General features: G+C 47.0%; 1 protein-coding gene across 1 annotated transcript in view; it reads right to left on the bottom strand.

The window, feature by feature from the left end:
* Ttc7a (tetratricopeptide repeat domain 7A) overlaps positions 1–13,007 on the bottom strand; it is a 118,878-nt gene that overhangs the window by 87,994 nt on the left and 17,877 nt on the right. Inside the window, exon 3 of the mRNA XM_013017953.1 lies at positions 10,020–10,188. Within this exon, the coding sequence (XP_012873407.1) occupies positions 10,020–10,188 (169 nt within the window). The remainder of the gene's footprint in view (positions 1–10,019; positions 10,189–13,007) is intronic.

Genomic DNA, 13,007 nt, shown 5'->3' with positions numbered 1-13,007 from the left:
ACCAGCCTTCCTGCAGCCTATGCTGGCCACAGGAACAGGGTGACTGGGAAAAGGTGAGCACCTGGCCCTATCTAGGCCAGTAAGAACCAGTTTTGGAATTGCTGCTCTCTTTACTGGGGGTACAGAGCTGGGGCTAGAGGTAAGCCTGGAAATTCAAGAGAAGATCCACTTAAAGTCATGCCTATATGATGTGAATATATACGCCTAAAAATGGTTAAAATAATAAAAATGATACAATTTTATGTCATGTGAAGTTTTAAAACTCTAATGAAAAATTTTATTCATGAAAGTATAGCTCCAAGGCCAAAAAGAAAAAAAGTCAAGAAACAAAGAAGGCATTGCCAAACTTATATTAAGAAAAGAGAGAGGACCACACACAGTAGAAATGAAATATGGTGGAAAGGGACAGATTCCTAAAATATCGTTTGCATACCTAAAGGCACCTTTTCTAAGGCTCTACCCAGTATATGAGTCATAATACTCCTCCAACACACACACACACACACACACACACACACACACTTCTTTATGCCTCTCACACTACCTTACATGTAGTAGGTGCTGAGGATAACTTAGTACATGAATGGGTAAGAACACAGGCCTGAAGCTAATTCCTACCCAACATCCAGCTGAAGACTGAGCAGACATTACTAACATTCAAGTTTCCCCTCTCCTTCTCCCACTACCTCATTGCAGGCTGCCTCTTCCGAATGGGGTTAACTACACTGACTTTCTTGCCTCTAGTCTCTTTCCTCTTTAACCCATCCTTCACACTGAAGGGGGAGCCTACTCTACTCCCCAGTGGTCCTTTTATTGAATGATAAGGTCCACTCCTGTCATCCGCCACTATTTCCCAACCTACCTGCTACATCCACATCCAACTTCATTCCCAAGTCTTGGTTAGGGGCTGCCTTCCTGATGTGCTGAAGGTGCTTCTTCAGCCTGGAATGTGCCACCAGTAGGTCCTCCCCAGGTCACTAATCACCAAAGCCACCTCCTCTATGAAGTCCTTCCTGATGTTCTGGAAGAGTCAACTGCTAAGGGCCTCCTTAGGTCTCTACTTCACACACTTCTGTCTTATTTTTTGGGGGGGAGGGAGTTGGTCATGGCCTGAACTCTTGGCCTGGGCACTGTCCCTCAGCTCTTCAGCTCAAGGCTAGTACTCTACCACTTAAGCTACAGAGCCACTTCCAGCTTTTTTTTTTCTTTTTCTTTTTCTGCTTATGTAGAGCTGAGGAATCAAACCCAGGGCCTCATGCGTGCAAGGCAAGCACTCTACCACTGAGCCACCTTCCCAGCCCTCGCTACTCTTCTACCTATTTGTTCATACATTTCCTCAAGCAGACTGTGGGCTCCTTCAAGGTGTCAGCCGGCTAGAATTCCTCTCTCTCCCACCGGGCCCAAGTACATTAAAGTACAAAGTGTTCTGCAAATACAAGGAGTCAGAATTGTTTTTCTTGGTGAGATTTCAACACATTCAGTGGTCCTGACTTCTGCCAGGTTGGGTACGTCTGGGATGTAGCTGAAAGTGGGGGGTAATTGTCAGCACAGAATATGAAGGCTGTTGTTCAACAGTCCTTGTCACCTAGGTCACTGAGTGCCAACACATCTCCTGCCCATGATTCATGATCAGGAAAGGTCAAAGATGAGGAGGAGGAATAGAGAAAGGAAGGAGGTGGGCCCTGAGGCTTTCCTCTGGGGTTGGCCCAGTTCCTCTTCTTCAGACATGTGCTCGTGCCCAGGAGACCGACTCCATACAGGCGTGAGAACACAATCTCAAGAGACTTGGAGCTTTAACAAGTGTTTAGATAGAAAAAACATGGATGAATGCACACATACATGGACAAATTCAAGCATGTTCAAGGCAGAGCCCAGGGTTGGTCTCCTCTACATTTAAAAAACAGTTCTTGAACAATCTGTATAAATATCAAATTTTGAGGTGGAGATAGGAGGATCATGATTAAAAAGTTCACACCTGTAATTCTGCTTCTTAGGAGGCTGAGATCAGGAGCATCAGACTAGGTAGAAAAGTCCTTGAGACTCCATCTACAATTAACTAACAAAATGCTATATTGGAGGCATGCCTAAAAGGGTACAGCATCATCCCTAAACAAGAAAGCCAAGGCCACTCTTGGTAGAAATTTAACTCTATTTGAAAATAACAAAATTAAAAAGGACTGGAGGCATGGCTCAAGAGGCAAAACACTTGAAGTCATGATTTCAAGTCCCAGAATTATAAGTGAAAATAAAAAAATGAAAGTATGAATCTGTGGGCAGAAAAAGAGGGAGAAACTAGGGGAAAGCAAACGAATGACATTGTCCCAAAAAGAAATGTATGGATTACTTGGATTGTGAAATGGTAACCCCTCTGTACATCTTAATAATAACAAAATTGTATTAAAAAATAGTAAAGTGATGCACAATAAAATTCTGAAGAGTTTATGTGAAAGACGTGTATATACCTAACAAACATGGGTGGATTTCTCAGAAATTATATCTTGCAAAAGAAGCAAGATATTAAAAAGTACATTTTAATTAAAATGTAGCCATGCATAGTAGTGTGTGTCTGTAATCCCTGCACTTGGGAGGTGGAACTGGAAGCAGGAGGACTGGAACACATATTGAGACCATATATCAAAAAATGAAACACTGGGGATGGGAAGGTGGCTCAGTGGTCTAGTGCTGGCCTTGCATGCATGAGGCCCTAGGTTCGATTCCTCAGCATCACATAAGCAGAAAAAAAGCTGCAAGTGGTGCTGTGGCTCAAGTGGTAGAGCGCTAGCCTTGAGCTGAAGAGCTAAGGGACAGCGTGCAGGCCCAGAGTTCAGGCCCCCCACAACCGACCAAAAAAAAGAAAAAAAAAAAAAGAAACAAAACACAAATTAACCAGCAGCACAGCATCAGGCACCAGTGGTTTATGCCTGTAATCCTAGATACTCAGCAGACCGAGATCTGAGGATCTCAGTTTAAAGTCAGCCTGGGCAGAAAAATCCACAAGACTCATCTCCAATTAACCACCAAAAAGCCAGAAGTGGAGCTGTGACTCTAGTGGTAGATCATTAGCCTTGATCAAAAAAGCACAGGGACAGGCAGTGCCCAGAGCCTGAGTTCAAACCCCACGACCAGCACCAAAAAAAATAAAAAATAAAATTAATAAAAATAAAAGACTGGGAGGATTAAGGTGTCACAAAACCCCTTCTCAATTGAGATCTGTGTACAGTGAGTGATACATACTTGTTATCTTAGCATTCGTAGGAAATCTGAAATAGGCAGATCCCCAGGCAGGAAGCAAGACCCTGTCTCAAAAATACTCAGAGCATAAAAGGGCTGGAGGCATGGCTCAGTGGTACAGTGCCTACCTAGCAAGGGCAAATATTAGTGTTCTGGTTGAGACTAGATATAGATCCTCTGGCATTTATAAACTTTGACCTTGGCCTAGATTTACATTGCCTTTCTTTATCCTCAGTGGCCCAGTAGAGGCCTCCAAATCTCAAGCTCTTCTCTCTCATGGCTGAGTTACAGATTGACCCTTCTGGGGACAGGTCCAAGTGTGGATGCTGATTTCTCAAACACACCCCTCAAGCCCTGTCTACACACCATTCGCCCTGACTCTGACAGAGGAAAGGACCACCAGGACAAGATGCAGCAGGACCTCAGGTTTTCTGCCTAACCAGCCCATGGCCTACCGCCTCTGATTGTTCCCATCCTCACCCACTGCCCTGCCCCCACCATAGAAGATATATCTTGCTGGGTTTGGTGTCCTTGGCCCAGGAAGGCACAGAATGAAAGCCTGGTGAACCTTCAATGAACGCACTCAGCCTCCTCCAAGATTTCCCTCTGGATTCTCCAGCCAAAAACTAGTCTCTCCTCCCTTGGGGACCACAGTGTAGGGCCAGGGAGGGAGTATAAGAGTATACTCCCTTCCTCATAAGATAGAGAGCCTATGCCTAGAGGGAGGGGCCAAAATCAATAGCTCATTCTTGCCATACTGGTATAAAACAAAACAAAACTCAGGTATACCACCTGACAGCGGCTTGGTGTTCTTTCTTTCATTAAAAAAAAAAAGTCTTGAATATGCACTGAACTCCCAAGTGAAAACGGAACACCTTGGCTGTTTTGGATTAATTGAAGGAGAACAGAAACCACCACCACTACCACCACCAAACCTCAGAAGGGGAAAGGAGAACCTGCACGTGTCAGTCCTCACGGCTCCTTAATGTAATTCATATTTTCCTTTTCTCAACAGCTCCACAGTATGGCTTTATGTGAACTGAGGTCACATTTCTCCACAGCCAGTGCTGGACTGTGATACAGAGGAGCAGTAAGGCAAGCTAGACTGAAACATGGGGTAGAGCTGGTCTTCAAGGGCCCACAGCCCACCGATGGAGCTATGAGCCACAAATGTGGCACCAATGGCTATGTCTGTGTGGAATATGTGGCTAGAAAAATGGGGCTCATTCTCCACAGACTTGTACACTTGCCTAGAGCCAGAGAAACAGAGGGGACAGGCCTGAGGAGAGCCACACAAGAGGGCCACACAAGAGCCCTCTGAAGTAGACGATGGTGGCTTTCTGTTCTGTCACAGCTGGGGGCTGTCTTACAGGAAAAAGAGGAGAACTGGTTACTCTGCTGTCCTAGATCTAGGCCTAGACCTCACCTCATCCTAGAGAAGACTGACCCACATAATGTGCTGTTCAACATCTCTTAGTGACCCCAGCCAAGAACTCTGAGCCTGCCTGTTGGACTTTCACCTTCCTGTGCCTTCTCATGCAATCCACTTAATCCTCATTCACTCCTTTTACTAACCCTCCCCCTCTTGCTTCAAGAAGGTATGATTCCTCCCCACCTCCAAGGAAGCCTCCTCCAGCTCCCCTGGGCTTTCTTCTCCCACTCAGTTGCTCACAGGTCACCCTGAGGCTCCACCTCCCAACCCGCCAGAGAAGGCTTTACAACTGGCTGGGCCTCAGTCACCACCCTGTCTGTATAAAAGCCTCAAAGCTGGAGTGAGAGCAAGCTGGGCTCAGGTCCTGATCACGCCAGTCCTACTCATTTCAGCCTGTGCTCCAGGGCTCTGCTCTCAATGCCTTTCACCTACTTTGTTAACAGCACCCTCCTGATCCTTTGAGGAGCTCTTTCCTTAACCCAGATTTCCTACAGGGAAATCTCACTCTGACATCAATCCCACATCCTAGCTGCTCATTATGATGGGTTCCAGACTGGGCAGGAGACCAAGACAGGCCAGAATCTTCCCCACACACCCACTTTGAGAGGCCAGGGGGCTGTGCTGCAAGGATCGGTAGCCCTAGAGCTGATAAGAAAGACCTACAGGATGACAGTCAAGTAAAAAAAGAAAAAAGAAAGACCTTCACATATGCCACACACTGGATCCAGCTACACCTGATACCATTCCTCCCCAGAGAAATTTCCATTTCCATGGGCTCATAAATGTTCAGGCCCTCCTCTTTTCTGTGATTAGTTTTCCAGGTAGTTAATGTTGCCTTTCTGTTGTTACAATCTCTCGAACATCCCCAGAAGCATGGTGTCAGAGGGGACAAATCCTGAAGTACAGGCTTTGCTGAGCTAAGGTCAGGGAGGAGTAATGAGGATGGTGCCATATCTTGGCTGATACACAGTCTCAACAGCTTGGGCTGAAATACAGCCTCTGTGATCTGGAAGTGAGACGTGGAGCCAGGAGGCTGGCCTTCGGGCATCTCGGGACAGCAGCCTCTAGTGAGTATTTCCTAGAATAACAGAAATGCCAACAAAAGCCAGACCTGCAAGCTTCACTCCTGACAACCCCTCCAAATGAGGCTGTGCCTAATTGTGTACAACAATCCCTGATGGTTGAGAATCAGGTCAGATCATTGGAGCAGAAGTTTTCTGCCCCTGCTAAAGGTAGTGTCGAGGCAGGCAGGGAGACTAGACTGAGCCCCAGAAAGGCTGACCACCTCCTCAAGCTCTCACAAGGACCTGCTGTGGCTCTCACTGTGCAGCTTGAGGACAAGGAGCTGCCTACCCTATCCACTGCCCACAGCTTCCCTTATAAACCGACTAGGGCCTAAGAGGAGACCCAAGGCCTACTGTTGAGGGCAGACTCCTCAGGGCCTGGATCTAGATCCAAGGACTTTGAGAAACCAGTATTAGCTTTGGTTCCTCATCCATGTATCGAAATGCCAATGACTAGGGGAGCTATAAAGCCAGACAGGCCTCAAAATTGCAAACCAGTCTTCCAACAAACAGCACATCTCCCAATCACCTCAAGTGTCTCACTCCCACTAGGAGAGAACCTGCCTACCAGCAGCAGTCCAGAGGAGACTGTTTATAAATGTCCATTTTAGGTGGTCAGAAGGCCAAGAGCCAAGGCAGGGCTTCCCATGGAACAGGGATGGAGGCAGTCTTAGGGCTGAAAGAACACAGTCATATAGAAAACCCACTGTCTTGACCCAGCAGGCATAGCAATAAGCTACAGACCAGCCACCACCAGTGTGTTTCCCTTTCCTTCTTTTTCCAAATAGCAGACTTCACTGATGCTAAGACCTATCCGTTGATTCAGACTGGACAAGAATGAGTGGCATCAAGGAGCTTGTATTGTACCAGTTCTGCTAATAGCTACTGCATGTTGCACCCATCCTTGAGGGAGCAGACTTGGCTTCCTCCTTGCTGCTCTCTCCCTGCTGCTCTCTCCAGGGTAAGATCCAGCTGTTCATCTTAGTGTCATCAGTAGTGCCTGTTACAAATGGCACTTTCTCTATGGGAGCTGGACTAGGGACCTCAAGAAACAAAAGAGGTCAAATCTCTGGAGGAAGGAACTCACTAACCTGACTGGAGAGATTTTACATACTGTACCAAGAAAGACCCAAGAGAGCTTGGAGGAAACACACTGTGAGCTCAAAGAGAAGGGGAGCTCCTGGTGCGGGGGGGTGCCTAAACTGTATCAGAGAATCTTGCAGCTCATCAATGTGCAGAACAAAGAAAAAAGCTGATGAGGGGCTGGGAAGGTGGCTCAGTGATTTTAAAGAGCTTGCCTTGCATGCATGAGGCCCTGGGTTCAATTCCCCAGCACCACATAAGCAGAAAAAGCCAGAAGTGGTACTGTGGCTCAAGTGGTAGAGTGCTAGCCTTGAGCTGAAGAGCTGAGGGACAGCGCCCAGGTCCAGAGTTTGGGTCCTATGACCCACAAAAAAAAAAAAAAAAGCTGAGACAAGACAATGGCTCAAGGCAAATCAAAGGGACAGAACTTCAAAGATGATGGAGGGCACCAAGGTAGATCTTGTGTGGTGAACACTTGGGGCTCCAAGAGGGAGAGGTAACGAAATAATCAGCACAGCCAGAAACTGATGACTCATGCCTATAATCATAGCTGGTAGTGCCTAGGCCCTGAGGTCAAGCCCTAGGACTAGCACCAATTAAAGAAGAAGAAAAATAAAAGAAATAATCATCACAGGAAGATTAAATACATTGTGGAGGAAGAGGGGAGGACAAAGTAAGGGAGGTAGAGAAATGGAAAGAGAAAGAATATAGGCATTTTATGGTTAATGTACATATGTGAAAATGAAGCCAGAGAACTTAAGGGTGTAAGTGGGGTTGGGAAAGACAGGGGAGAATGATGAAATGGGTGATAATGATTAAGATGCATTGTACTTACAAGCTGATTTGTACAACTACTTTTATACAACTACTAAAAGATGATGATGATGATGATGATGATGATGATAATAAATGATCAGCCATTTTCAGGGGATTTAAAGTTCAGTGGAAGACAGACAGTCAGGAGCACTTGGAACCAAATGCATAGGGATCTTCCAAGGGCTTCACAAAAGTGGGTACTAGGGCAGACAGACCTTCCTAGATAGTCCATGAAACCAAAGTATTCTTGACTATTTTAATAGAGTAAATGGAAGATGTTCCTGGCCCAAACATACCAGGATGGTAGTGTTCCATATAGAGTATGTACCTGTCACCTGCACCTGAACAGTCTAGGGACTCAAGTGCGAGTATGAGGGTATACTTGACCTGGCAGGAGGGCTTCCAAGATGCTATTATTCTGGGAACCCAGGGGCCTCCTGCTGCCACCATCCTCATCTTCTCACAGGAAACCAGGTCACCCATCGCTATTTCCTTCCAGGTGTGGCTGTCACCCATTGCATGGAGAGACCCACCAGACTCCCAACCCAGATGAGTCAACATCGTGCACACCCAGGCAGCCTTGTGCATGGTCTCAAGCACACACAGGGTCAGGCAAACCTCGGCATGCCAAGCAGCAGGTTGTGGTCACTGCAACAGGACATGAGGACAGGCAGAGGGGAGGCAGGCAAGGGGCTACATGCAGTCACCAGGGGATACTGAGGGATGGGGAGCTAGCAGAGCCCACACCCAACAGCCCAAGCCTGCAATGGCAGCTCCTTACCTCCCTGGCAGGACCTCTGACCACCAGGACTGTGTTCCCCCAAGAAGCTGGAAGCATGCTGGAGAGAGTAGAGAGCAGGAGACAGGGAGCAATATATACTGAGCTAGGATGACAGAAGAAAGGACTGAAAGGACACCCAAGGGAGGGTTTTTGGTCCCAAGAGATCCAAAACAACACAAATGTCAAAGGAAGATCATCCCCAAGACTGGCCCCATTCCTGAGGCCCAGAGAGGGGGATGAGTGAGCAAAGGAGAGGAGTGCATCCCACCCAGAATGGACCCTTCCAATAGGCAGCTGCCTTCCCACAAGCTGCCTCTACATCTTCTCAGAGTAGCCAAAGTAGCACATTTCCTTGGATGGTGTAAATTCAATGAGGAAAAGACTCAGGGACCCTGGGTGGACAACCAACCCTCAGGAAAGGCCCTCTTGTTAATCAAGGAGGATGTACCTTCCACATATGTCACAGTCACCGGAACCCAGAACAGACAGACAAATCATGTGTGTTAGGATAGGAAGGGGGTTCACGGATTCCAAGACCAGGGTCAGAGACTGGAGCTTCTTGGATTTACCATGCATCTAGGTAACTTTGGGCAAGGTACCTCTTGTCTCTGGGCCTCATTTTCCCCATCTATAAGATGGAGAAAGGATAGAGACACTCAAGAGAGGATGTTTGTTTCAAGATATTCATGTCCCTATGTTCCTACTAATACAGAGAAAATGTTCCTATCTATAAGAGAGGCTAACACATACCCTACTGATGCCAGGCACCAAATCCCCACAGACCATAGGCAGATCTTTTATTAGACTTTTCTCTGGGGGTTGTAATAGGGAGATAATCAAATATCCAATGTTCCTGGCAACAGCAAAGGCAGAGGGTGCTCCCAGGATCTCACTGCTACCAGTGCCCACCTGACAACTTATGGGTCCAGGGAAGAAGGAGCCTGGAAGCTCCAAGTTTGGGGCAGGTCTTTTACTAACATTTAGCACATTCGGGGCCAATTCCGTGGCACCATTTCCCTGACTGGACCAATCAGTCTCTCATAACATTCTTCTATCATTGATCCTCTGTGTCCATCAGGTCCCTCCCTCCAGAGTGTCCTTGACCCTGGGAAGGCTGGGAGCTACTCCAGGGCAGAAGTGCTTATCCCTGTAACCCAGGAGCCCCATGCTGAGCTGTTCACAGTGGGTGCCCAATACCTAAAGAGTAACAGACTCCTGGGCAGCAGTGAGTACGATGTGCAACTGGATAACAAGATGGCGCTTGAGCCTATTTCAACATGTTTAAGCAACCTGCTGACTCCTTCTGGTCATGGGAACCCTGAGAGGGTAGGTATAATCTTGCCTCTTGAATAAGTAAACTGAGCCTAAGCAAAGTATAAGAGGCTATTTGCCCAAGGGTACACAGCTAGGTAACTCATCCACAGAGACAGGGTGACCAGGCTACCATGAAGAGGTGCCAACACAGGATACCAGTGCCTGGTATTACCCAGGTTAAGTGTCTGAACACTACTGTGTCCACTGCCCAGAGCTGTTGCCTGCTCCAGGTGCTTGGGGGATAGAGTGGAAGGACTGGGCAAAGGTAATAGGGAATCCAAGATGGTACTTATGCTACCTTTGATGACAAATGCCTCTGCCAGCAGTCGCATCTGATACAGAGGCTTGTTCTCCACGGACATGTCATCAATCCCAGCCCGGGCATACATGCTGATGGCATCTCGGTAGGAGCCCTCCACATAATGTAGCTTTCCCAGGATCAGCATGGCCTCACACATGTACCGTGGCTGAAAGGACAAGGATATGTTAGCAGGCTCCTGCTCCCAAAGCTTCTACCCCAGACCATCAGGTTCCCTGAGATGAAGACCCAGCTTGCACTGAGCCATAAGCCATTAACGCCTCTCATCTTCCTGGAAGCCTTCCCTGATTCCACACTCCCCTCACCATACCTGGGTCCATGGCCCATTTTGTGACTCTTAAGGAGATGTTTATAAAGTCCCTCATTTCTTCATTGTGCGTGGGAGCCTAGACTCTTACACCACTACAAAGCAAGCCGGGTCTTTTTTCCTCTTCTACAGCCCCAAAGACTTTAGCATAGGCTAAAGGAACTCCACACTTATTCTGAACACAAATGGGGAGGCAAGAGTGTATCAAGTTTTATGGAATCTGAAGCTTATAATTAAGAGGGGTATATTTATGCGTGCACACACATAGGCACACATTCACAGCCCAACCAGGACCTGTAGAGGAAGAAGAGTTACATCAACAGAAGGGATAGGAGACAAGAGAGGACCTGCTGGGTCACTGTCCTCATCTTATCAGAAGTAGGGCACAGTACAGACAGGGCTTTTGGCTTTGAATTCTGTCCAAAAGTGCCTGAATTCAAACTTGCTTTTTTTCCCCTTCTTACTCAAGTGCTACTTGTACCTAACTCTCCACACAACCTGCCTGACTCTTCCTGGTCATGAGAACCCCAAGAGGGTAGGTACAACTTATCTTACAAATAAGTAAACAGAGCCCAAGGCCTTGTCAGGATCTCCTCAGGAGATCTGGTCAATACTGATCACCTCACCCTAGCATGCCTAGCATGGACTATATTCACAGCCAGAGCGACCAGGGCTGCTGACTAAGGGAGTCTGTGCTGGCCCTGAACTGGAGCAATCCACCCCTGAGCTCTGGTCTTAGTATGGATCCTGTCTACTCTGGAGGGCTTCCACCTCTTGAGACCATTCACTGCAGCCCATTTCCATTCCTGTGCTCAGCTGGCCCACTATGCTTTAAGCTAGGCTCTGGCCACTGCTCCTGCTACAAAGCTACCAATCAGTTCTACAAAGTTCCCTACAGATACAGATCTGACCTCAATCATGGCAGGAAGACACTCTCAATCTCCTCCCAGGAGAGGTAAGAGTCAGGGGTACCTGTGACCCCAGATTCTACTACTCTCCACCATGCACAGCCTTCTAAGAAGGTAATTAAAAAAAAAAAAAAAACAGGACAAAGCAAAACTAAGCCCCGGGGAAGCCAATTTCTCCTTTCACACTGGTCTCTGTTTTTCATAAATGAATAACCTTCTGTTGCCTTTGCTTACTCTGGTCCCCATTTAGCCTTCACAGATCCTCCTCCATCCCTTGAGCCTTGTTCAGGCCTTCCTCCTCCTGGAAGTCTGCCTGACCAAAGGAGCTCCTTTCTGCTGAGCTCCTACAATGTCTCCACGAGTTCATCCACTCCACCCCTGCCCATCTGTCCTCCCTTTGACTACTGATCAACTGAATTTACCAAAAGTATTGCTAATTCCCCCACAGAGGCCTCCCACTTCCTGGGCCAGAGCCACAGAGATGACACATTTTCAGCCCACAGTGCTTCCAAACTAGATGATGAGTCTTCCATTCTGTGCACTGGTCTCAAGCTGATGGGCTCATTTCCTCCCTGCCCAGACTTTATTCCTCATTGGTGAGAGGAGGACAAGAACCTCCACTCCTCACTTCCCATCCTAGCAATACTAAGGGCATTAAGAGGGCAAAGTCCAGAAGATAGCTTTCAACTGTTCCTGAGGAAGGAGCTAAATAAATACAGGGTATGAGTAATTATTATAAGCACCTTCTTGTACAGTACGTGGGGAGGGGAAAGGATACAAGGCTCAGAGGACACATTCCAGGCCACAGTGAAGGGATGTGGCTAGTGATGGCTCCTGTTTATAACAGAGCTTCCACCAAGCTGGTGAAAAATTAAGAACAACATAGTAAATATTTTGTAAACCTAAATTTGTACTATTTTTAAATCTCCTCTGAAAGTTGTCTTTGTTGTCTCTTTCTTCTTCTTTTTGGTGCCAGTCCTAGGGTCTGAACTCAGGGCCTGAACACTATCCCTGAGCTTTCTTGCTCAAGATTAGAACTCTATCACTGAGTCATGGCTCTGCTTAGTCTTTTTGGTAGTTAATTAGAGATAAGAGTCACACAAACTTTTCTGCCTAAGCTGGCTTTAAACTTTAATCCTCAGAATCCTCATAGTAGTTAGGATTACAGGCAACAGCTAAGGGTACAGCAACTGTATCCTTGGTAATGGTACAGTTTCACTGTTGGTTTTTACTTTTGTTTTTAATGCCCTTACTTGGTAATATTAAAAGTCAGCTAGGAAGCTGGGCGCTGGTGGCTCACGCCTGTAATCCTAGCTACTCAGGAGGCTGAGATCTGAGGATCTCAGTTCAAAACCAGCCTGGGCAGGAAACTCTGTGAGACTCTTATCTCCAATAAACCACTAGAAAATCAGAAGTGGTGCTGTGGTTCAAGTGGTAGAGCGCTCGCCTTGAGCTGAAGAGCGCAAGGACAGTGCCCAAGACCAGAATTCAAGCCCCACAACCAAAAAAAAAAAAAAAAAAGTCAGTTACCTCCATAGGAAGACTGTGGGATTCTGAATTTGCAATGTTTTTGGTCTGTCAATCCAAGTCAGGGAACCACAAACCCCAACACAGTACAGAAATGCTCTATAGAAAATTGCTCAGCAGGCCTGGGAATGTGGCTTTGTGGTAGAATGTTTACCTAGCATGCATAAAGCCCTGGGTTCAATTCCTCAGTGCCTATATATAAACAGAAAAAGCCAGAAGTGGTGC

Source organism: Dipodomys ordii, unplaced genomic scaffold, assembly GCF_000151885.1.
Source record: "Dipodomys ordii isolate 6190 unplaced genomic scaffold, Dord_2.0 Scaffold37, whole genome shotgun sequence".
NCBI lineage: Eukaryota > Metazoa > Chordata > Mammalia > Rodentia > Heteromyidae > Dipodomys > Dipodomys ordii.
The sequence above is the reverse complement of the archived record's forward strand: the minus strand, read 5'-3'. Positions and strand labels throughout refer to the sequence as shown.